Below are 26,160 nucleotides of genomic sequence, written 5' to 3' on the forward strand. Positions count from 1 at the left end.
AACTATACCCCAGGTATGAAAAAGAGGGGGTTACTTTGGGCCTTTCTATCTCAGTGGGGTAACTATAGATCCAAAGGACTAAGTGGGAGGGCTATATGTGTGGAAATGTACACCATACGGGGTCAGTGGGAGAATTATAGGCCGTAAGCTCTCAATGATGGAACTGTAGGCCAGAAGCTCTCAGCTGTGGGACTATAGAACTAAAGGTCTCAATGTCCGCCCAAAAGGCTCAGAATGTTGCTCCTATTTTGATTTTGGAATTCACTCTTCAGTTGTCAAAATGCCGTCCAAGCAAGAAGAGCAGCGTATCAAAATTTTGCTCGCGCATCGCGAAAATCCGAGCTACCCGCACGCAAAAAAAGCTGGCAAAATCGCTAAAAGTTGCCAAATCAACCGTTACAAATGTAATTAAAGTGTTTGGGGAACGTTTGTCGACAGCCAGGAAGTCTGGATCGGGGGGAAATCGAAAACCGGAAGCCGCTGAGACGACTAAGAGTGTTGCCGGTAGTTTCAAGCGAAACCCTAACCTCTCTCCGAGATGCCGCAAATAAGCTGGGTGTATCGTCTACAACCGTGCATCGAGCCAAAAAACGAGCCGGACTATCGACTTACAAGAAGGTAGTGACTCCAAATCGCGATGATAAACAAAATACGACGGCCAAAGCGCGATCCCGGAGGCTGTACACGACGATGCTGACGAAGTTTGACTGCGTGGTAATGGACGACGAAACCTACGTCAAAGCCGACTACAAGCAGCTTCCGGGACAGGAGTTTTATACGGCAAAAGGAAGGGGAAAGGTAGCAGATATTTTCAAGCACATAAAACTGTCAAAGTTCGCAAAGAAATATCTGGTTTGGCAAGCCATCTGTACCTGTGGCTTGAAAAGCAGCATTTTCATAGCTTTCGGGACTGTCAACCAAGAAATTTACGTGAAAGAGTGTTTGAATAAACGTCTGCTGCCTTTCCTGAAGAAACACGGTTGTTCCGTACTGTTTTGGCCGGATTTGGCATCTTGCCATTACGGTAAAATGGCCATGGAGTGGTACGCCCCCAACAACGTGCAGGTTGTTCCCAAGGACAAGAACCCTCCCAACACGCCAGAGCTCCGCCCAATTCAGAAATACTGGGCTATTGTCAAGCGGAACCTAAAGAAGACCAAAAAACTGCTAAGGACGAGCAGCAGTTCAAGGCAAACTGGCTTTCTGCGGCGAAGAAGGTGGACAAGGTGGCTGTACAAAATCTGATGGCAGGTGTCAAGTGTGAGGCCCGGCAATTCGGATTTGGAAAAGCGAAAGCCTAACTGAATATTTTTCCTGAATTTTATACTAATTCAACTTGAAAAATAAATTTAATTTGATTTTTTAAATAAACGATTTCACCGATTTACACGCGTTTTCCCTTGACCAAATTTTGACCGTATCACCCTTTATTTTGGATGGTTGTTAGAGACCATATACTAACACTACGTACTAAGTTTCAACCGGATCGGATGAAAGCTTGTTAGATACCATATACTAACACTACGTACTAAGTTTCAACCGGATCGGATGAATGTTGCTCCTCCAAGAGGCTCCGGAGGTGAAATCTGGGGATCGATTTATATAAAGGCTATATATAATTATGGACCGATATGGACCAATTCTGCCATGGTTGCTAGAGACCATATACTAACACCACGTACCAGATTTCAACTGAATCGGATGAAATTTGTTTCTCTTAGAGGCTCTGGGTATCGGTTTATATGGGGGCTATATATAATTATGCACCGATGTGGACCAATTTTTGCATGGTTGTTAGAGATCATATACCAAACCGTGTACCAAATTTCAGCCAAATTGGATGAAATATGCTTCTCTTGGAGGCTCCCCAAGCCAAATCTGGGGGTTATACGTAAAAGTGAACCGATATGGCCCATTTGCAATATCATCCGACCTTCATCAATAAGAACTACTTGTGAAATTGGAAAATTTTTGGTTTTTAGTTTTTATACCCTGCGACACACTGTGGAAGAGGGTATTATAAGTTAGTGCATATGTTTGCAACACCCAGAAAGAGACGAGATAGACACATGGTGTCTTTGGCAATAATGCTCAGGGTGGGTCCCTGAGTCGATCCAGCCATGTCCGTCTGTCCGTCCGTCCGTCTGTCTGTGAACACATTTTTGTGATCAAAGTGTAGGTCGCAGTTTAAGTCCAATCGCCTTCAAATTTGGCACAAGTTCCTGTTTTGGATCAGAATAGAACCCTCTTGATTTTAGAAGAAATCGGATGAGATTTAGATATAGCTCCCATATATATCTTTCGCCCGATATGGACTTATATGGCCCCAGAAACCAGAGTTTTAGCCTAAGTTGGTTGAAATTGTGCACTAGGAGTACAATTAGTAGTGTAGTCAAGTGTGCTAAATTTTATTGAAATCGGTTCAGATTTAGATATAGCTCCCATATATATCTTTCGCCCGATATAGACTTATATGGCCCCAGAAGCCAGAGTTTTGGCCCAATTTGGTTGAAATTTTGCACTAGGAGTACAATTAGTAGTGTAGTCAAGTGTGCTAAATTTTATTGAAATCGGTTCAGATTTAGATATAGCTCCCATATATATCTTTCGCCCGATTTTCCGTTATATGACCACAGAGTTAAAAGTTGTAGTCCAATTTACGTGAAATTTTGCACAGGGAGTAGAATTAAAATACTAAGTATGCATGTGAAATTTGGTTGGAATCGGTTCAGATTTCTATATAGCTTCCATATATATGCTTTTCCGATTTGGGCAAAAATGACCAAAATACCCACATTTTCTTTATAAAATCGCCACTGCTAAGTCGAAAACTTGTAAAACTGACTCAAATTTTCCTTTATTTGTAATACATATCTATCGACCCATAAATCATAAATACGCTTTTGCGAAGTTACCTCAAAATTGGTTCAGATTAAAAGGTTTCCCATATTTTTTTAACATACTAACATGGTGTACCATCCCAGCGCATTAGCCGACTTAAATTTTAAGTCTATAGATTATAAATTTTGTTCAGATGGAGTCAGATTTAAATGTACGTATTTGGGACAAAAACCTTTATATAGCACCCAACGCATTTGACGGATTTGATATAGTATCGAAAATGTGGATTTACAAAGTGGTGCAGGGTATAATATAGTCGGCCCCGCCCGACTTTTCTTTCTTGTTTTAAATTTCTTTATCAAAATAAACTTCCAAGGCACAACGTATAAAGCAATACAAAAGAAACCAAAAATGGATCACTTCCGTCCTATGACAAGCCCATGTAAAATTCATTGGAGATGATCCAAGGTTGCACTACTTCCGGATCACAAATTGGGGATCCGAACTACTTTTTTGGAAGGTTTTTTTTTGGTGGGAACATGAGTTTTCTTGCGATCTCTGAATCCATCATTTATAATTGAAGTAAACTCCATTAGGTTAGTTACAGTAACAGGTTGGCTGATAAGTCCCCGGTCTAACAAAGAAAAACACATTTTTTTGTCAAAATTCGTTTTTATTATTCAACATAGTTCCCTTCAAGAGCGATACAACGATTATAACGACCTTTCAATTTGTTGATACCATTTTGGTAGTACTCCTTCGGGTTTGCCTCAAAATAGGCCTCAGTTTCGGCGATCACCTCTTCATTGTAGCCAAATTTTTGCCCTGCGAGCATCCTTTTGAGGTCTGAGAACAAGAAAAAGTCGCTGGGGGCCAGATCTGGAGAATACGGTGGGTGGGGAAGAAATTCGAAGCCCAATTCATAAATTTTTGCCATCGTTCTCAATGACTTGTGGTACGGTGCGTTGTCTTGGTGGAACAACACTTTTTTCTTCTTCATATGGGACCGTTTAGCCGCGATTTCGACCTTCAAACGCTCAAATAACGCCATATAATAGTCACTGTTGATGGTTTTTCCCTTCTCAAGATACTCGATAAAAATTATTCCATGCGCATACCAAAAAACAGAGGCCATTACTTTGCCAGCTGATGTTTGAGACTTTCCACGGTTCGGAGACAGTTCACCGGTCGCTGTCCACTCAGCTGACTGTCGATTGGACTCAGGAGTGTAGTGATGGAGCCATTTTTCATCCATTGTCACATATCGACGGAAAAACTCGGGTGTATTACGAGTTAACAGCTGCAAACACCGCTCAAAATCACCAACACGTTGTTGCTTTTGGTCAAATGTGGGCTCGCGCGGCACCCATTTTGCACAGAGCTTCCGCATATCCAAATATTGATGAATGATATGACCAACACGTTCCTTTGATATCTTTAAGGCCTCTGCTATCTCGATCAACTTCATTTTACGGTCATTCAAAATCATTTTGTGGATTTTTTTGATGTTTTCGTCGGTAACCACCTCTTTCGGGCGTTCACTGTGTTCGCTGTCCTCCGTGCTTATTTCACCACACTTGAATTTTGTATACCAATCAATTATTGTTGATTTCCCTGGGGCAGAGCCTGGAAACTCATTATCAAGCCAAATTTTTGCTTCCACCGTATTTGTATACCCTCCCACATAGGATGGGGGTATACTAACTTTGTCATTCCGTTTGTAACACATCGAAATATGGATCTAAGACCCCATAAAGTATATATATTCTGGGTCGTGGTGAAATTCTGAGCCGATCTGAGCATGTCCGTCCGTCTACTTTAACGTACTACTTTAACGTATAGCCCCCATATAAACGGACACCCAAGTTTGGCTTGCGGAGCCTCTAAGAGAAGCAAATTTCTTCCGATCCGGCTGAAATTTGGTTCATGCTGTCAGCATACTATCTCTAACAACGGTGCAAAAATTGGTCCACATCGGTTCATAATTATATATAGCCCCCATATAAACCGATAACCAGACTTGACCTCCGGAGCCTCTTGGAAGACCAAAATTCATCTGATTCAGTTGAAATTTGGTACGGGGTGTTAATATATGGCCTTAAACACCCATGTAAATATTGGTCGAAATCGGTCCATAATTATATATAGCCCCCATATAAACCGATCCCCAGATTTGACCTCCGGTGCCTTTTGGAGAAACAAAATTCATCCGATCTGTTTGAAATTTGGTACGTGGTGGTAGTATATGATATTTTACAGCCATGCCAAAAGTGGTCCATATCTGTCCATAATCGTATATAGCCCCCGTATAAACCGATCCCGACATTTGGTTTTGGTGCCTCTTGGAGGAGCAAATTTTATCCGATTCGGTTGAAATTTGGTACGTGATGTTAGTATATGTTATCCAACAACCATGCAGGAATTGGTTCATATCAGTCCATAATTATATATAGCCCCCATATAAACCGATCCCCAGATTTGACCTCCGGTGCCTTTTGGAGAAGCAAAATTCATCCGATCTGGTTGAAATTTGGTACGTGGTGGTAGTATATGATATTTTACAGCCATGCCAAAAGTGGTCCATATCTGTCCATAATCATATATAGCCCCCATATAAACCGATCCCGACATTTGGTTTTGGTGCCTCTTGGAGGAGCAAATTTTATCCGAGTCAGTTGAAATTTGGTACATTGTGCTAGTATATTGCCGTTAACAACCATGCATAACTAGGTCCATATCGGTCTATAGTTATATAAAGAGCCCGCAGATAAATCGATCCCCAATCACAAAAAATTGGTCCATATCAAGTTCATAATTGTATATATAGCCCCCATATAAGCAAGCCCCATATTTCAATTCTGGCTCTCTACCACGTATGGACTAACTCACAATTTAGAAAACGATGTTAAGAAGTTTTAAGATACCACAACCCAAGTAATTCGATTGTGGATGACAGTCTTTCGTAGAAGTTTCTACGCAATCCATGGTGGAGTGTACTGGCCGAACTTACGGCCGTATATACTTGTTTCCCGTCAGAAAACAGTATTTTATCACGAAATTCCTTTTTTCCATTTTTTTTTCACAATAACAAAAGTTGCTTCACAAAAGACGCTCTATCTCACAAACTAATTGACTTACAGACGAAAGAAATTTTGACACGAATCATTTGAAGGTTGGTACGATATAAAAATAATATGCATTTAATACTAGCGACGCCATCTATGTGTCAGACCGGGGACTGCTTTCAACACATTGTTTTAAAATATAGGCAGATATAACATCAGGACCTGGAATATTGTAATTTTAAAGGCATCGTAAATTTTCAAAAACAGTCTTGATATTCAGTGATATGTATATTGATAGACAAGTTTTCGGGCTGTGGTTTATCTCAGAGTGTCTCAAGCGGTTTCACTTGTAAAGTGACACATCGCTCGCACTCGATCATAAAAAGTAGGTCCCTTCTCTTTGAGCTATTGACACTTATTGGCGAGAAACCTGTTCATACCAGAATTACCTACCAGATACCTTTTCAAAGATAATTAGGCATTTATTCTAGACGTAAATACAATATATTGTTTTTTATTTTTTTTTTTATATAATATACATAAAAATTAGATATTTCCATATATGTATATTAGTTTCTTTTCATGTTGGCTTTAATAGATCCCAATACTTGATAAATAGCTACCATTTTGCGACTTTCAAAAAATTGCAATGTTACATTAAACTGATTGCTTGGAGCATAGGATGGAACAACTGCATCGGTGATAATCATATTGGTAAGATTGTATAAGTAATTCTGAAAAAAAAATGGAAAGGAAATTAAAATATGAAAATATTAGAGAAATTCTTCGAAATATATTCATTCGTATTAGCAGCAATGGAATTACTGTCGCTTTAATGACGGCTTTAGCACCTAATTGCTCACAAAAGAATTATTTGCTGGTGAATATCAACTTTAGTTTTTCTCCTTTATCGAACCTCCACTTACCCCATGTAAAGGACATGCTAACGGAAAATTACTGCTTCGTCTTATTTCATCCAAAATTTTTTGAATCAATGGCATTCTTTGGATACTCGCCATAATGTCACATATTTTCATTGTAAAATCGATAAATTTTATAACTCGAACAGTTTTCAGTCCCTTTACTAGAAGCAATACCCTCATTTCACCATCTCGTTTTAATTCACGTTGCAGTTCAAAGAATACATTAAAACTATAGCGACTTATGGCCAATTCTGATATTGTACACTCTGTCATCTTTAAAAGCTCCGGTGAGGTTATGGGACAGGTGACGTTGTCAATTTTTAAGGTAAGCAAGCGTTTCGCATCCTTGTTTTGGTTATGGAAACCAAGGGAACAAATATTAGTAGGGCTTCAAGGATATCAAATATCATACTCACCTGTAGTCGAAGCATTTGTCCTATTACCAAAAGAGCAAAGAAATATTTATTCAACATACTGAACTGGTTCAAGTTATTCTTCTCAATATATGAATAAGTTGATGAATATTTTGCGAATAGCAAGAATAAAACTTAATTCTATTTGTATACTTCCCACTATAAGGTGGAGCGTATGCAATCTTTATCGTTCTGTTTGTAACACATGAAACGATTTATTGCGCTAAGACCTCCATATGAAATTGTGAATCTATCAGACCGATTATAGTTCTCTCATTGGCTATTCAACATCATAATAGCCTTTCCAGGAATATTTACGGCAATTTCTACTTTTGGTAACTCCTTAGGTTTGGTTAGGTTAGGTTAGGAGGCAGCCCGATGTATCAGGCTCACATAGACTATTCAGTCCATTGGTGAAATTCTCTCTTATCACTGAGTGCTGCCCGATTCCATGTTAAGCTCTATGACAAGGGACCTCCTTTTTATAGCCGAGTCCGAACAGCGTTCCACATTGCAGTGAAACCATTTAGAGAAGCTTTGGAACCTCAGAAATGTCACAAGCATTACTGAGATGGGATAATCCACCGGTGAAAAACTTTTTGGTGTTCAGTCGAAGCAGGAATCGCATGGCATGCTAACCATTGCACCACGGTGGTAACTCCTTAGATTTGTAGTTCTCTGCTATGTTCCTGCGGTCAGGCAACCAATATTATTCGAGGAAGCGAGTTGTCTCTATTGGATGTGTCTAGAGTGATGTAGGTTTTCGGATCTGCAGGACACGAGAAAAATGACTCTTGATGTGAGACAGTTGTTCGCACCGGGAGCATTCATCTTAATGACATTGAGTTTTGATGGGTCCACTCTTTTTGGTCATTCGCCACGATAATATTCTTCCCAGGAATGTTTATGGTAGTCCCTACACTTACTAACTCATCCCATCAACAGTTCTCTAGTATTTTCCTCTGGTCAGGAGACCAATATCATTTGAATATTGAACTTGTCAGTTCAAGGAAGCAAGCTGGCTCTACTTGTCAGTTCACGGAAGCTAGCTGGCTCTACAGGATGCATATTGAGTGAATTAAGTTTCAGGTCTGCTGGTTCTGCAGGATATGAGAAGATATGTTCACACTTTCTTCTTGAATTACCGGGCTCTGAAGTAAGAGGTAACAGGTTAGGTTCCTGATGACAACAGATCGTAGCCGTCTATCATAGTCGTTGGCAATCCGCGGTCTTCCCCCAGTACAATGCGGCACTGGTGGGACGAAATATCCTACTAAATCACTACCACCTCAAATCTCATCCTCATTTCGTCGCCAGTATTGGTTCCGATCGGGTTATTTATTGATTGTTTACCTTTTCAGAAATCAAACCTGATTTCCTTGGTTCTTTCGGAGGATGTCTTTCTGGAAGTGGCATAGTTTGGGTGGCTTACTCCACTGGGCTTTATCCGATGCTGGTTGGTGAGGAGTTGTCAATGTTGCCTCGCCGAAAGCATTTTGGAGTCAAGCTGCAGATGCTGTCCCGGTGTCTTGGTATGACAACTGGTTGCAATCTGCGCTGTAGATCACGATCAAAGAACGTGAGTTGTTTGAACGCACGAAGTGTGAGGCAAATGTTTACACTTCGGGCGTTCATTTTGAACTGCCGGGTTCAGAAGTAAGAGGTAGGTACCAGGGTATACCAGATCGTAGCTGAAATAGGACTGATTTAAGATATCTAGGCAGTCGTTTCCCCTCGTCGCTGAAAGGCAGTGGGTTTCCACCATTTGTCTGAAATCTCTCCGTTATTCCCTCATCACTATTGGTTCCTAATAAACCTAATTTACTAGAAGTGACATGATTTTGGTGGTTTGGTCCACTGGGCTTTATCCGATGCTGATTGGTGAGGAGTTCCTGGTGTTGCCTCGCCGAAAGCATTTTGGAGTCAAGCTGCAGATGCTGTCCCGGGGTCTTGGTGTGACAACCGATTGCAATCCATAGTGCTGTATTTTGTACTGCTTTGAGGTTTCTCCATTCGGTTTCGTTAAAGCAAGGATTTCAAGAAGAGATGTCTCATGCTGTGTGGGAAATGTTCACACTTCGGGCGTTTATCTTGAACTATCGGACTCAGAAGTAAGAGGTAACTGGATAGGTACCTGACGATACCAGATTTTTGATGGAATAACAATAATCTAGATTTAACGACAATGAGAGAAGGCTACATAGTCTCTCTTTAATATTCGCTGACATTCGGTGGTCTTCCCCCACTACAATGTTTTACTGATGGGACGAGGTAGTCTACTGAGTCACTGCCACCTCAAATGTCGTCCTTATTTCGTCTGGAGTATTGGTGCCGATTGGGTTATTTATTTATTGTTTTCAGAAATCAACACTGATTTCCTTGGTTCTTTCGGAGGATGCCTTTCCGGAAGTGCCATAGTTTGGGTGGCTCCACTCCACTGGACTTTATCCGAAGCTGGTTGGTGAGGAGTTGTCAATGTTGCCTCACCGAAAGCATTTTGGAGTCAAGTTGCAGATGCTGTTCCGGAGTCTTGGTGTGACAACTGGTTGCAATCCATAGTGCTGTATTTTGTACTACTTTGAGGTTTCTCCATTCGGTTTCGTTAAGGCAGGGATGTCAAGAAGAGATGTCTCATGATGTGTGGGAAATATTCACACTTCGGGCGTTCATCTTGAATTGCCGGATTCAGAAGTAAGAGGTAACTGGTTAGGTACCTGACGATACCAGATTTTAGCTGAAATAGCACTAATCTAGATTTAACGACAATGAGAGACGGCTACATAGTCTGCTCCGGTGTCTTGGTGTGACAACTGGTTGCAATCTGCGCTGTAGATAACGATCAATGAATGAATGAGTTCTTTGAACGCACGAAGTATGAATATTGATGTGAGGCAAATGGACACACTTCGGGCGTTCATCTTAAATTGCCGGGTTCAAAAGTAAGAGGTAGGTATCAGGATCAGTGCTATTTCAGATCGTAGCTGAAATAGCGCTGGTAGGACGAGATAGTCTTCGCGTGGAATCCTTCCGTTATTCCCTCATCACTATTGGTGCCTAACAAACTTAATTTCCTAGAAGTGACATGATTTGGGTGGTTTGATCCACAGCGCTTTATCAGATGCTGGTTGGTGAAGAGTTCTCAGTGTTGAATCACTTAAACCATTTTGGGGAGAAGGTGCAAATGCTGTCCTGGTTGTAATCTAAATTGCAGGAGTTTGCACCGCCTTGAGGTTTCTCCATAGGTTTCCGTTAATCCACGAAGTCCATGCGGAGGCCTAATAAGCGATACGGGTTCGACCAAAGAACGTAAATCTTTTGAATCGTCCCTTTGCCTCTCCCAAGGTGCTTCAAACCAATGTCTTCAGTAATGCATCGTTTACAGGCTCTTGCCATTTGATTTCCTTGGATCTTTCAGAGGATGCATTTCTGGAAGTGGCATAATTTCGGTGGTTTACTTCACTGCCCTTTTTCAGATGCTGGTTATTGAGGAGTTCTCAATGTTGCCTTACCGAAGGCATTCTAGAATCAAGCTGCATTCTAGAATCAAGCTGCATGCTGTCTTGGTGTGACAACAGCGGTTACAATCCATACCGCAGTATTTTCCACCGCTTTGAGGTTTCTCACACAGAGGCCTTATAAGCGATACGCGTACGACCAATGAAGGTGAATCTTTTGATTCGTTTCTTTGTCTCGCCCAAGGTGCTATAAATTAATGTCTTCGGTAATGCATCTTTTGCACACTCTTGTCAAGACACCACCAAGATCTTTTTTCCAGATAGTGCTGCCTGTAACGTTGGTACCCAGTTAGTTTCACCAAAGTTGATAAACGTTCTCTTCTCGTGAATGATGGTGTTTGCCTCAGTGTCAATCATTTCCGTAATCGGGAGGTGGTCCGAATTCATGGCCCAACAAGGTCGGAGCTAACAAAGGTGACTGACAGATAGCTTCGGCAAGACACCGTTATGTGGGTCAGGTGGTTGGCGCTCTCCCCCAATATGCTTCAAATAAATGCCTTTACGAATGCATCTTTTGCACGCTCTTGTCAAGACATCGCGAAGTTCTTTTTTCCAGCTGGCGTGGCCGCTAATGCTGCTAGTGAGGTAAAGACAAACATGTTTCTAATATCATGCTAAATAGCTACCAGGTAGCTTTACCAAAGTTCATGGACGTTCTCTTCTCTGGAATGATGATGTTTGCCATAATTTCTATCATTACCTTAATTGGGAGTTGGTCTGAATCCAATGCTCGTCGACATACCAAGGAGGTCAGAGCTTAAAAAGCTATGACCGGGGAGCTTCGACAGTATACCGTCGGGTGGTCTTCCTTTATGATACCGATCCCCGTGATACTTATATATTTCATCCTCGCGTCATATTGCAGCCCAGAAGACCAACTTTCATTGAGACTGCCTAATAGGATGGTTTTGTATCAGGTCTAGCAAACCGTATCGAAAAGGACTGTGTTTTTTAATACATATTTATCAGTCTCTCTAATAGTGATAGTTATCCCCTACAGTGCCGAATGGAGATCGGTCGTGGCCTTGGTCTTTATTTCACAGCATAATGGACAACGAATAATATTCCCTCACCGTCCTTCCGTTATCTGTCCTATCTAAAGACAGTGTAGCAGGACAATGTGGTAAAACCATTTCTGCAGAGAAGTTTGATCTGTTGGGAAGAGGCAACGAGACTATCTTTCTTGGCAATGAAATTTTCGTTGATTGATTGAATATTTTTGTAATATCTCTTGGCTAGGCCACAGAACTTGTTCCTGGCATTGTTAGTGGTCTTACAGTCGTTAGTCCAGCTTAATGTTTGGTTAATATGTCCAAAGCTATGTCTAGATGCAAAATGACATTAATGGAATCTCTAACTGTCTTGATGAGTGCGCTTGATATACACAACGATGCTCGTGACTGAAATTGTTCTAAACACGCCTGGAGAGTCGATTGCTGAAGTGCTGAATCCTAAACCACACCAGCATAACAATTTTGTTAGCCCTAGAGAGCTAATATACGTCTAAGAGACGTATGCATTTGTTAGTTTGTCGTTCTATCTCACTGAAAATGTGATTTTTTTGTTTCACAATAAATAAATCCTTATTATTTAAATAATAAGGATTTGTATAAGGAATCTGTGTAAGTACAAAAATTAAAAAAAAGTCCAAAAATATTGTCACCATGATGATAAACTATGATACGTCCCAGAGACGTTTGTTTATCCTATACTTAATTTTCAGTAGGTTAAGCTTTCTAGGGTTAAAGTCTAAGCACTGCAGTGTATAGCTAACTTACACTTATTGGTTTTAGCAGCGACATTTCTTAAATATTGAGCACAAGGTGTAGTTGTAGGTCATCGCAATTAATTCTCCCTCGCCCTTCCAAATCATCCACAGTGCTCTCTTTATGATATCTCCAAATGAATCTGGGAACAAAAGACTCTTTGCAGCAATATTCCAAAGACAATGAGATAGAACTTCTTAGGGAGTACCAACATCGTGGAATGCTTGCTAGGATGGCCCAAATACGTTTCTAATTCTTATATCCAGAATCTGATCTAGACCTCACATGTGACCTCACATTGTAAAAGTAAAGTTCTGAAACCGCACTTTTTTAACCGAACATTCCTAGGGATTTTTGTTCCTCAAATCTGCCAGAGAAAGATTTCTTGTATGCAATATTTGATGGAGAGTACTTAACATTCGGTCCAATTCAAACTTTCAGTTGCATATACTCGTAATTTATTTATATGACCTCTTTCCCATTAAAAAGTACTTAGTCGATTTCACCTTGTAGTAGGAAAATTCCATAGGCAAACGATTAAGTTAACGAGGCATAACATTTTTTGTTTCTTGCTAAGAGCCCCCTGTGAGGCTTAGCGGTTAATTATTGATATGATTCTTAGTACTCAGTACTTTTACTGGATCCATTAATATAAAGTATATACTGTCGATATTTCGATATATGCATATATATAAAAAAACAAAAGGAAAAGTTCTTATTACGAAGGCGCTGATACTGAATCAATTATTCAGACATGAAAATGGTAGCATATTTAGTCTCATTCTTTTAGAAGCATATCTGAATATAACTACTTCCAAAACTTCCTTGCCAACTTTCGATAATGCGTTACGTATATAACATACTTTTGTTGGAGCCAACTATTCTTCAGAAGGTTAGGTTAGGTTGTAGAGGATGACATCAATTTTGTGTTGAATTGATGTCCACTAAGACCACTATAGGTCCATTGTGATTCCTCGATGTAATCTTTCCAGTTTCTTCCTTCCGATGCGGTCCCCTTTGAAATAGTCCCAGAACTTCCACTTGTCCGTCTTCTATAAAAGAAATCTTAGAACAACCAACCAAAGACCTTGATAAAGGCAAGTATGTTGCTTAAGCTGCACTCCCGCAGATCAATGAGAGCCTGAAAGAAGAAGGAACCCAGTCTCTTGTTTCTTCTAATGGATAATGCTGGACACTGACACAGGAAGTGGTACGAGTCTTCCGTAACTTCCGAATCAACACACCATCTACAGATATCATCATCTTTAAGGCCGATTGTTACCATGTGTTTCCCAAGCGTCTAATGTCCTGTTATGATGCCATTCAAAAGCCGCAATTCTTCTCTGTTCATCGCCATTAAAATTTTGCAGTTTCTCCGGTTCTTTTCGTCCCATATCAACTAGGTTTCTTTGCAACCTTGCGAAGATACCCAAAGACTTCGCCATAGTTAATCATATTTGACCTCAATCCTGTAAAGATAAGAAGAAAGTGGAGGAAAAACGTCCGCTAGGACATTATTCGTTCCTCCTAGATACCCTGAATGTAATATAATTTTCATAGTTTTCTTGAAGTTTCGTAGGGAATCACCGTAGTGCAATGGTTAGCATGCCCACCTTGCATACACTGTCGGGGGTTCGAACGCAGTTTCGACCAAACACTAAAAAGTTTTTCAGCGGTGGATTATCCCACCTCTGTAATGCTGGTGACATTTCTAAGTGTTTCAAAGCCTCTCTAAGTGGGTTCACTGCAATGTGGAACGCCGTTCGGACTCGGCTATAAAAAAAAGGTATATTGTCATTGAGCTTAACATAGAATAGGGCAGCACTCAGTGATAACAGAGAAGTTCACAACTGTGGTATCACAATGGACTGAATAGTCTAAGTGAGCCTGAAAATATCTTGCTGCCACTATACCTACCCAATGTAGGTTAGGTTAGGTTATATGGCAGCCCGATGTGTCAGGCTCACTTAGACTATTCAGTCCATTGTGATACCAAAGTGGTGAACTTCTCTCTTATCACTGAGTGATGCCTGATTCCATGTTAAGATCAATGACAAGGGACCTCCTTTTTATAGCCGAGTCCGAACGGCGTTCCACATTCCAGTGAAACCACTTAGAGAAGCTTTGATACCCTCAGAAATGTCACCAGCATTACTGAGGTGGGATAATCCACCGCTGAAAAACATTTTGGTGTTCGGTCGTAGCAGGAATCGAACCCACGACCTTGCGTATGCAAGGCGGGCATGCTAACCATTGCACCACGGTGGCTCCCTACCCAATGTAAGCAAAAGATTTTTGCGCGATCAATGTCATGGCCGATGGTTGAGAATTTTGATAGCTCCACGGTTCCTTCAGAAAAATTTTCACCAGATGCTGCAGATGCTAGCTAAAAAATTCTCTTGGTTAAGCACAGCCTTACAATGGTAAATATTTATCTGGAGAACAATTTTCAACAACCGTTACATCAGCCGTCTCGATTGAGTTATCAAAATCTTGGTGACTCTCGCAACAATCCTCGGAGACTGTAGAAACTCCCAGCATATGATGTTATTCCATACCTGATGGATTGATGTCTCTTTCGACTTCGTTAGAAGATGTGTTCACTTCTGCCTTTGAAAGGGGCTTGTCCACTTCGGGATCCTTCGGCTGCTCGCTTTTCTATACCTTCATTTCAAAGTATAATGGAAGCCATAGCCCACATGGCCGGTGACTTGGCTAGATATGGCAAAAAATGAGTCTGCAATATAAACACCGCATGGCGCATTGGACCATCTACGTTTGTAACGATATGTTTTCAACACTATTAGCCAGGATAGACTCAGCGGGTTTCAGGGTCGTTACAAACCATTTATTTTTATTGGACTTCCAGAGAGAGAGATACACTGCACATTTCTTTATAACACAGATACGACTATTTATTTAACAAACGGTTTATACTAATTAAATCACACACTAATTACAAATATACAATCACTAGACCAGTTGGCACATGGAATCACTCTCCACAGGGCTGCGGATGGACGGCCGGAACTCGGGGTATGTCTCCTACAGCTGGCGACACGGATATCGGGAACACAGTGCGACTAACGAAGCTCGTACTTCGCAGGAGCGGGGAATGGATTTCGTCTGACGAAGATTATACTTTGCAGACCGGAGAGCTGGAGAATGTCTCACGAAGATTATAATTCGCAGAGGGGAGTGTGTTAGACGAAGATTATACTTCGCTGATGGAGGGAAGTGTGTCAGACGAAGATTATACTTCTCTGAGAAAAAGGGGGAAGGACAGTTGTGTCAGACGAAGAGTATAATTCGCTGATGTTGGGGAAGGAGAGAGGATCAGACAAAGATTAAAATTCGCTGAGAAAAAGGGGAAGGAGAGTGGGTCAGACAAAGTTTATACTTCGCGTAGAAAAAGGGGGAAGGAGAGGGGTGTCAGACCAGGATTATACTTCGCCGATGGAGGGGGAAGGAGAGTATCAGACGAAGATTATACTTCGCCGATGGAGGGGAGTATGTCAGATGAATATTATACTTCCCTGGCCGAGCTGCACTGGGTGGGAGATCCTCTTTGAGGTTTGTGTTAATTTTAATTGAAGCTCGGCCTCAACTAAAATTAGGTCTTACCTCTTTGGCGATCGCCAACCAACTGCTTTTGCTACACCTTTTATAGCTGTTTAGTCGCCCATGCACGCACGCACAGCTGTTGCCACAAACAGCTGACTGCTTGCTGCTTTCCAAATCCCACAGATAGCGTTATCCTATCTTTTCAAACATCTAAATTCAAAGAAAACGTTATTGACTTTTGCTTTAAGTAAATAAGAGAAAATAATAATTAAATAGCATAACATACATACATTATTCTTCACTAATATTATAAACAAAGTAATAATAATATTAGAAAGACAATAATGGCTTTTGGGGGTAAAAACGAGCTGGCAACTTTTGCCCTTACACGTTATTCCAACGGTCAACTTTCCAGTGGGAAGATCTGGATTCGATTCCTTTAATCTGTCTAATATCGATTCAGGATCAGGAGGTATTCATGCATTTGCTTTGGACTTGGAATAATGGAACCCCAGAAAAGTTACCACAGAGAAATAACTGCTGCACCGATGGATTGAAGATGTGTGAGAAAAAGTGACTGGGTTCTTATACCGATTACTGGGCCACAGTATAATCCAGAAGTGTGTGCCATAATGGGAACAATGACGGAGTGCAATAACAAACAATTCGTCAGGATCCGCATCATATAGGTACACGGACCATGTCGGAATAAGAGGAAACGTACAGGCAAATGAAAGGAAATGAACTTAAGAAAATCCAAATCCCATAGAGGTAACACAGGTCGAGTTGGGCTGAACGGACCCGGGAGACAATTAAAGCGATGTGGATCAATATAACGGTCGGAAGGACTACGAAAATATTATGGGGGACTCAAACAAGAACAATTATATACGGCCGTAAGTTCGTCCAGGCCGAATCCTATGTACCCTCCACCAGGGATTGCATAGAAACTGGTACTAAAGACTGTCGTCCACAATCGAATTACTTGGGTTGCGGTAACACTTGCCGATGACAAGGTATCTTAAAACTTCTTAACACCGTCTTCTCAATTGTAAGTTAGTCCATACGGGGTATATATTAAACAAAAAAGGCCGATTAAATACGTATATAACTCAGCTTGACAAAATTTTCTATAGAAATAAAATCTTGACAAAATTTTCTATAGAAATAAAATGTTGACAAAATTTTCTATAGTAATAAAATCCTGACAAAATTTTCTATAGACCGATATGGACCAATTTTGGCATGGCTATTAGTGACCATATACTAGCGCAATGTACCAAATTTCACCGCATACCTAATTTCAACCGGATCGGATGAATTTTGCTCCTCCAAGAGCTCCGGAGGTCAAATCTGGGGATCGGTTTAAATGGGGGTTACATATAATTAAGACCGCTATGGACCAAGTTTCGCATGGTTGTTAGAGACCATATACTAACACCACGTACCAAATTTCAACCGGATTGGGTGAATTTTGCTCATCCATGAGGCTTCGGAGGCCAAATCTGGGGATCGGTTTATATGGGGCCTATATATTGTTAGATACCATATATTAACACCATGTACCAAATTTCAACCGGATCGGATGGAATTTGCTTCTCTTAGAGGCTCCGCACGCCAAATCTTGGGATCGGTTTATATTGGGGCTATATATAATTATGGACCGATATTGACAAATTTTTGCATGGTTGTTAGAGAGCATATACTAACACCATGTACCAAATTTCAGCCGGATCGAATGAAATTTGCTTCTTTTAGAGGCTCCGCAAATCAAATCGGGGGATCGGTTTATATGGGGGCTATATATAATTATGGACCGATGTGGACCAATTTTTGAACGGTTAGTAGAGACCATATATTAACACCATGTACCAAATTTCAACCGAATCGGATGAATTTTGCTCATTCATGAGGCTTCGGAGGTCAAATCTGGGGATCGGTTTATATGGGGCCTATATATAATTATAGACCGATGCGTAAGAATTTTTGCATGGTTGTTAGAGGCCATATATTAACACCATGTGCCAAATTTCAGCCGGATCGGATGGAATTTGCTTCTCTTAGAGGCTCCGCACCCCAAATCTTGGGATTGGTTTATATGGGGGCTATATATAATTATGGACCGATATTGACAAATTTTTGTATGGTTGTTAGAGAGCATATACTAACATCATGCACCAAATATCAACCGGATCGGATGAATTTTGCTCCTCCAAGAGGTTCCGCAAACCAAATCTTAGCGTCGGTTTATATGGGGGCTATACGTAAAAGTGGTCCGATGTGGCCCATTTGCAACACCATCCGACCTACATCAATAACAACTACTTGTGCCAAGTTTCAGGTCGATAGCTTGTTTCGTTCGGAAGTTAACGTGATTTCAACAGACGGACGGACGGACATGCTTAGATCGCTTCAGAATTTCACCACGACCCAGAATATATATAATTTATGGGGTCTTAGAGCAATATTTCGATGTGTTACAAATGGAATGACAAAGTTAATATACCCCCCATCCTATAGTGGAGGGTATAAAAAGTTTGAAGAACTACTCAAGGAAAGTGGGACAACAGTCAGGGCCGTGTGTATAACCAACGGGCACTTGGAATTAAGAGGTGCTCTGTCATTAGAACCGGCAGAGGATGGTGCATGTAGGGCGTGTTTTGAGGATGATAAGACCGTGGAACACTATCTTTGCCGTCACTAAGCAAAAAATTAACCATATCAGTGAAGAGGTGATGCGGCATCTGGCCCAGCAACTTAGGGAGTTCGTTAGGGGCACAGAGTTCCTGGAATAAAAGAAGGATACGATGGAGAAACGAAGTTAGAGGGCACAATCAGCGGAATACTGACTTAGGTGTATGTTAGCCGACGATAAACCGGGGAACCCGGATCCTCTTTTCAATCTAACCTAACCTAACACTTACTCTTAAAGAAAATACTTTATAACTACGGGTAATTTCCCAATTCTTTGGTCAACTATTGGACCCTGAAGTTGAACAATAAAGAAACTCACGTCAATTCGGCTCGACAGTTTCAATTATATCTATATATTTAAAATAAAGAAAAATCATATAAATGGAATAAATATTTGCTTAACTAAAGTGTTTTTTTGTAATTTTCAACTTTTTTCAGACTAATCAAAGGATCCGCATACTTCATAGGTGCCTACCATCTTCTGGTATTCAAAAAATTGCAATGATATATTAAACTCAATACTTGGGGCATAGGAGGGAATTAACTCATCGGTGATAATCAAATCGGTAAGATTGTATATAGCATTCAATTAAGTGAACGGATTATTATTATTATTCAAATATGTGAGAAAACAAAACAAATGTACACTGTTAGAAAAATATGTTTTTCATATGTTCCGATATAAACAAAATGTGTTTCGGGCACGATTTTAAACCACAATATATTTAAGTGCGAACATGTAATTTTCCTAAACTAACACTAAATGTTTGGGACATCTATGTTAATATGTTAGAATATATTATGTTTGGGGCATGAATGTTTCATAAAAATCATATGTGTGAATACAAACATATATAAATTTACAAATTTCAACTAAACATACATATGTTGTGATATTTTATTCAAAGCGACAGAGAGAGTATAGGGAGAAATAGAGATGGAAACCGGGAGAGTTGACGAAAGATATCAATATAACACAGCAAAAGAGTCAAAAGAGAACAATTTCTGTGAAACCGCTTGTATGTTGTTTCGGAAAACTGTTTTATGATAAGGCCAAAAATTTGATATGTTTAAGTCTAAATATTATTTAATTTGAATAAAGAGAATATACATTCTGAACCAAGAGAATAGACATTTGAAAAACAAACAGCTTATGTTTTCGCCTTGAGAGCAGCATTTTATGTATGTGTGAACATGTGTTTTGTTTATCATTTTGGCATTATTTTTTTCTTGATTCGTTAAAAGAAATCAGGGGTCTTCATAAAAATAACGAAAGGGCACTATACTCTGTTTCGAGTTGGGACGGTAAAATGAAATAAGGAGGAAATAGTGAAAAATTACACAGTAAAATGTAAAAAAACAAAGTTTAGTTTCTCTTTATTAAAAAGTAGTCCACGAGGAGTTGACGGACACCATCCAATATAAAAGCGGGCATTAAGTTCGACTTTTACAGCTAAAACAATTTAAAAAGTTTATTTTCTTTAAAATGAATTATTAAAGAAAAATAAAAGGAATTTTAGAGCGATGGTGTTAAATGCTAGTAAAAAACTGTTCACTCCTAAATAAATTTATGTTTATATTATAAAATTATGTATGTATGTTTATACTCGACTCCACGTTCTTCTTTTGTTAGTTTTTGAATTACTTCCCAATTTTAAAGTTTTGTACAAAAACAGTTTTTTATTACAAGATTGTTATTTTTGCAATAAAAAATAATATTTTATCCAAAAATCAGTCAATTTCGTTTATATCAAGCACTGTTACTGACTATAAATCTTTAATAACGCACATTTCGATGTTTCATTTAAAAAAATTAATATAGTATAAATATAAATGTGTAAATTAAAAAAAAAAAAAAAAAAAAAATGTTCGGTCGGAGCAGGGATTGAACCCACGACCCTTTGCATGCAAGGCAGACATGCTAACCACTGCTCCACGTGGCAAACAAATGTATGTTTCTGTTAAATAATGTTATGTTTGCATGGGCTCGTGGGCGCTGCAAACTATGCTATATAAATGTAACTTAAAACGATAATTATCTACTGGTGACTATAACAGCTACGTAGCCCAGTGGATAGTGTGTTGGCTTACAAACTGTATGGTCCTCGGTTCGATTCTCCGTGCAGGCGAAAGGTAAAATTTAAAAAATTTATAAAATTGAATAATTTCTTCAACATTATTTGTATTACAGAGAAAGGTGCCAATAACTAAAAAATTTCGTGGAAGTGAAAATATGTTTGGAACATATGTTAAAGAAGCGATTTTTTTTGAGGGTGTAGTTGCTGCAAACAAATTTGCTTTGCTCCAACCACTCGACATTGTCTTATATTAAGACTATTGCACACCCTCAAAAAAAATCGCTTCTTTAACATATGTTCCAAACATATTTTGCAGGAAACGCATATATTATTGCATACTTCCGAAACATTAATATTTTTGTTTTATGTGAACATATTATATGTTTGGAAGCATTTTGAGCCAAAAATATTATATGCTTGGAAGAATTTTTCCCAAACACGATTGTGCTCATTCCCTAACATACTCGTAATTTTCACTTCCACGAAATTTTTTAGTTATTGGCACCTTTTTCTGTAATACAAATAATGTTGAAGAAATTATTCACTTTTATAAATTTTTTAAATTTTACCTTTCGCCTGCATGGAGAATCGAACCGAGGACCATACAGTTTGTAAGCCAACACACTATCCACTGGGCTACGTAGCTGTTATAGTCACCAGTAGATAATTATCGTTTTAAGTTACATTTATATAGCATAGTTTGCAGCGCCCACGAGCCCATGCAAACATAACATTATTTAACAGAAACATACATTTGTTTGCCACGTGGAGCAGTGGTTAGCATGTCTGCCTTGCATGCAAAGGGTCGTGGGTTCAATCCCTGCTCCGACCGAACATTTTTTTTTAATTTACACATTTATATTTATACTATATTCATTTTTTTTAAATGAAACTTCGAAATGTGCGTTATTAAAGATTTATAGTCAGTAGCAGTGCTTGATATAAACGAAATTGACTGATTTTTGGATAAAATATTATTTTTTATTGCAAAAATAACAATCTTGTAATAAAAAACTGTTTTTGTACAAAACTTTAAAATTGGGAAGGAATTCAAAAACTAACAAAAGAAGAACGTGGAGTCGAGTATAAACATACATACATAATTTTATAATATAAACATAAATTTATTTAGGAGTGAATAGTTTTTTACTAGCATTTAACACCATCGCTCTAAAATTCCTTTTATTTTTCTTTAATAATTCATTTTAAAGAAAATAAACTTTTTAAATTGTTTTAGCTGTAAAACTCGAACTTAATGCCCGCTTTTATATTTGATGGTGTCCGTCAACTCCTCGTGGACTACTTTTTAATAAAGAGGAACTAAAGTTTGTTTTTTTACATTTTACTGTGTAATTTTTCACTATTTCCTCCTTATTTCATTTTACTGTCCCAACTCTAAAAAGAGTATAGTGCCCTTTCGTTATTTTTATGAAGACCCCTGATTTCTTTTAACGAACCAAGAAAAAAATTGTGCCCATAATGCCAAAATGATAAACAAAACACATGTCCACACATACATAAAATGCTGCTCTCAAGGCGAAAACATAAGCTGTTTGTTTTTCAAATGTCTATTCTCTTGGTTCAGAATTTATATTCTCTTTATTCAAATTAAATAATATTTAGACTTAAACATATCAAATTTTTGGCCTTATCATAAAACAGTTTTCCGAAACAACATACAAGCGGTTTCACAGAAATTGTTCTCTTTTGACTCTTTTGCTGTGTTATATTGATATCTTTCGTCAACTCTCCCGGTTTCCATCTCTATTTCTCTCTATACTCTCGCTGTCGCTTTGAATAAAATATCACAAAATATGTATGTTTAGTCGAAATTTGTAAATTTATATATGTTTATATTCACACATATGATTTTTATGAAACATTCATGCCCCAAACATAATATATTCTAACATATTAACATAGATGTCCCAAACATTTAGTGTTAGTTTAGGAAAATTACATGTTCGCACTTAAATATATTGTGGTTTAAAATCGTGCCCGAAACACATTTTGTTTATATCGGAACATATGAAAAACATATTTTTCTAACAGTGCAGGCTTATTTTTTAAACTTTAGGCTACAAAGTTATTGGAAAATATTTATATCATTTATAATTTGAAGTACTTGATATTCAAACAACAAAAGAGTTGGTTTACTGCAAACCAACATTTGCGTCAATCTCATAAAAATTGGTATTGATTTTTTGAAAAAAAAAAAATTGTTAAAGTTCTTTGACTCAATTTTAATGACAAACTTTGTTAGTATTACAAAGATTGTTATTTTTATACCCTCCACCATAGGATGGGGGTATATTAACTTTGTCATTCCGTTTGTAACACATCGAAATATTGCTCTAAGACCCCATAAAGTATATATATTCTGGGTCGTGGTGAAATTCTGAGTCGATGTGAGCATGTCCGCCCATCCGTCCGTCCGTCTGTTGAAATCACGCTAACTTCCGAACGAAACAAGCTATCGACTTGAAACTTGGCACAAGTAGTTGTTATTGATGTAGGTCGGATGGTATTGCAAATGGGCCATATCGGTCCACTTTTACGTATAGCCCCCATATAAACGGACCCCCAAATTTGGCTTGCGATTGCTCAAAGAGAAATGAATTTCATCCGATCCGGCTGAAATTTGGTATATGGTGTTAGTATATGGTCTCTAACAACCATGCAAAAATTGGTCCACATCGCACCGTAATTATATATAGCCCCCATATAAACCGATCTCCCGATTTGGCTTGCGGAGACTCTAAGAGAAGCAAATTTCATCCGATCCGGCTGAAATTTGGTACATGGTATTGGTATATATTCGCTAATGACCATGAAAAAATTGGTCCATATCGGTCTATAATTATATATAGCCCCCATATAAACCGATCCCCCGATTTGGCTTGCGGACCCTCTAAGAAACGAAAATTTCATCCGATCCGGCTGAAATTCGGTATATGGTGTTGGTATATGTTCTCTAATGACCATGCCTCAATTGGTCCATATCGGTCTATAATTATATATAGCCCCCATATAAATCGGTTCCCAGATTTGTCCTCCGGAGGAGCAAAATTCATCCGATATGGTTGAAATTTGGAACATGGTTTTAAAATGTGATCTCTAACAAACACGCAAGAATTGGTCCATATCGGTCCATAATTATATATAGCCCCCATATAAACCGTTCCCCAGATTTGATCTCCGGAGCCTCTTGGAGGAGCGAAATTCATCCAATCCGTTTGAAATTTGCAACGTGGTGTTAGTATAAGGCCGCTAATATCCATGCCAAGATTGGTCCATATCGGTCTATAGTTATATATAGCGGATCCCCAATCACACAAAAATTGGTCCATATCGGTTCATATTCATGGTTGCCACTCGAGTCAAAAATAATCTACCAAAATGTTATTTCTATAGAAAATTTTGTCAAAATTTTATTTCTATAGACAATTTTGTAAAAATTTTATTTCTATAGAAAATTTTGTCAAAATTTTATTTCTATAGAAACTTTAAACTTAATTATATAGCCAACCTGTTAATCGATTGTTGAATGACTTCGAGAACTTGTCACGACTCAGACAATGCGATCTATAACGGGGGACATCAACTTACGGGCGATTGAGTGGGCAAGGAGAACTACAGACCCAAAAAGAAGGAGGATTCCAGATACGATCGCAAGGATAGGCATGACAGTTGCGAACATTGGCACTACAACAGCTATATTCCGGTAACCCACCACCATTCCGTATGTTTCTTTTGTATATGAGATCATTATTCCGAAGATATGGGAATAGAAAATACTAGAAACGAAGCGACCATCAGAACACAATGCGTACAAAGAGGCCTAGGTAACGATAACATGACAGTATAAGTAAGAGCAAGAGGGATAAATGGCAAAAGATAAGATTAGACATAAACACTAGTCTTTGGGGACTAGGATACCAAATAGTGCAAAAATTCGGCATGAGAAATCCAGTGCACAAGATGGACGAGAATGAAATGTGAAACATCGTGGAAACTTTATTCACAAGACATGAGATCATAGAAGACAAGAACGAGACAGAAGTGCTAACTAACATCTCTGTCTTTACAACAGAGGAACTGCAAAATACCGCAAAATATGGTCCTGACTGTACACGCCCAGAGATATTTAAGGAAATAGAAACCAAGCGACCCGAAACTACTTGATGTGTTCATCACCTGCCTAAGAGAAGGCTAATGTTTGAAAAAAATAAAGTTTAGTTCGTATCAGTAAGGGCAAGTGCGACCAAGCATCGCTAGCGTCGTACAGGCCATTGTTTATGCTGGACACAGTTGTAAAACTATTCAAGCGGCTCATCAAACCAAGACTTGACGAGGCCATCAGGACTGTTGTGGGTCTGTCCACAAGACCACCGCGGTGCAATGGTTAGCATGCCCGCCTTGCATACACAAGGTCATGGGTTCGATTCTTGCTTCGACCGAACACCAAAAAGTTTTTCAGCGGTGGATTATCCCACCTCAGTAATGCTGGTGACATTTCTTCAAAGCTTCTCTAAGTGGTTTCACTGCAATGTGGAACGCCGTTCGGACTCGGCTATGAAAAGGAGGTCCCTTGTCATTGAGCTTAACATGGAATCGGGCAGCACTCAGTGATAAGAGAGAAGTTCACCAATGTGATATCACAATGGACTGAATAGTCTATGTGAGCCTAATACATCGGGCTGCCACCTAACATAACCTAATCATTAGACCAGATCTCTGGAATGCGACATACGACGAAATACTTAAGACACCCAAGCCAGGCGATAAGTTTCTTCTTGGCTGTGCTGATGACATGGCCGCGTGTAAGGGCGAGATATACGGAAGAGGCTCAACGTAAACTCCGCCAAACTATGATGCATAGCTTACAAAAGACCGAACTGCTACTACTAGCGACACGGCATCTGCCTCTAGAAATAGAGATACACATAGACATGGTAATCCCAGCCAAGCAGTCAATCAAGTACATTGGACTATGGCTGGACTCGAAACTAACATACTCTAAACAGATAGATAGGAAGCTGCTACGATATCTTCGCGACTGACCAGGCTGATGGCACACATAGAAGGTCTCTATGGAGGATACTAACAGTATACTCCTCTATGGATGTCAGATCTGGGTGTCGACCTTACAGCAACGGACTAGAGTGAAAATACTGTTTTCAGTAAAGAGAACAGCTCTGAGAATCACTTCAGCATACCGCACGGTATTGGGGGAAGCTGCATTAGTGGAGCCACCGTGGTGCAATGGTTAGCATACCCGCCTTGCATACACAAGGTCAT

The 26,160-nt window shown here is 39.3% G+C and overlaps 2 protein-coding genes across 4 annotated transcripts in view; one reads left to right on the top strand and one right to left on the bottom strand.

The window, feature by feature from the left end:
• Positions 1-26,160, top strand: part of Dg (Dystroglycan) — a 765,125-nt gene that overhangs the window by 383,702 nt on the left and 355,263 nt on the right. For all 3 annotated transcript variants that reach the window (XM_075310093.1, XM_075310095.1, XM_075310094.1), the window contains one exon: positions 19,220-19,347. The gene's annotated coding sequence lies outside the window, so the exon portion shown is untranslated. The remainder of the gene's footprint in view (positions 1-19,219; positions 19,348-26,160) is intronic.
• On the bottom strand, positions 6,476-7,260 carry LOC142239980 (uncharacterized). The gene is made up of 3 exons (XM_075311707.1): positions 7,246-7,260; positions 6,833-7,174; positions 6,476-6,640 (listed from the first exon to the last, which is right to left on the bottom strand). Exons 1-3 carry the CDS (start codon positions 7,258-7,260, stop codon positions 6,476-6,478), a joined length of 522 nt encoding a protein of 173 aa, XP_075167822.1.

The sequence above is a fragment of the Haematobia irritans genome, chromosome 5 (assembly GCF_050003625.1).
Source record: "Haematobia irritans isolate KBUSLIRL chromosome 5, ASM5000362v1, whole genome shotgun sequence".
In the NCBI taxonomy this organism is placed as follows: domain Eukaryota; kingdom Metazoa; phylum Arthropoda; class Insecta; order Diptera; family Muscidae; genus Haematobia; species Haematobia irritans.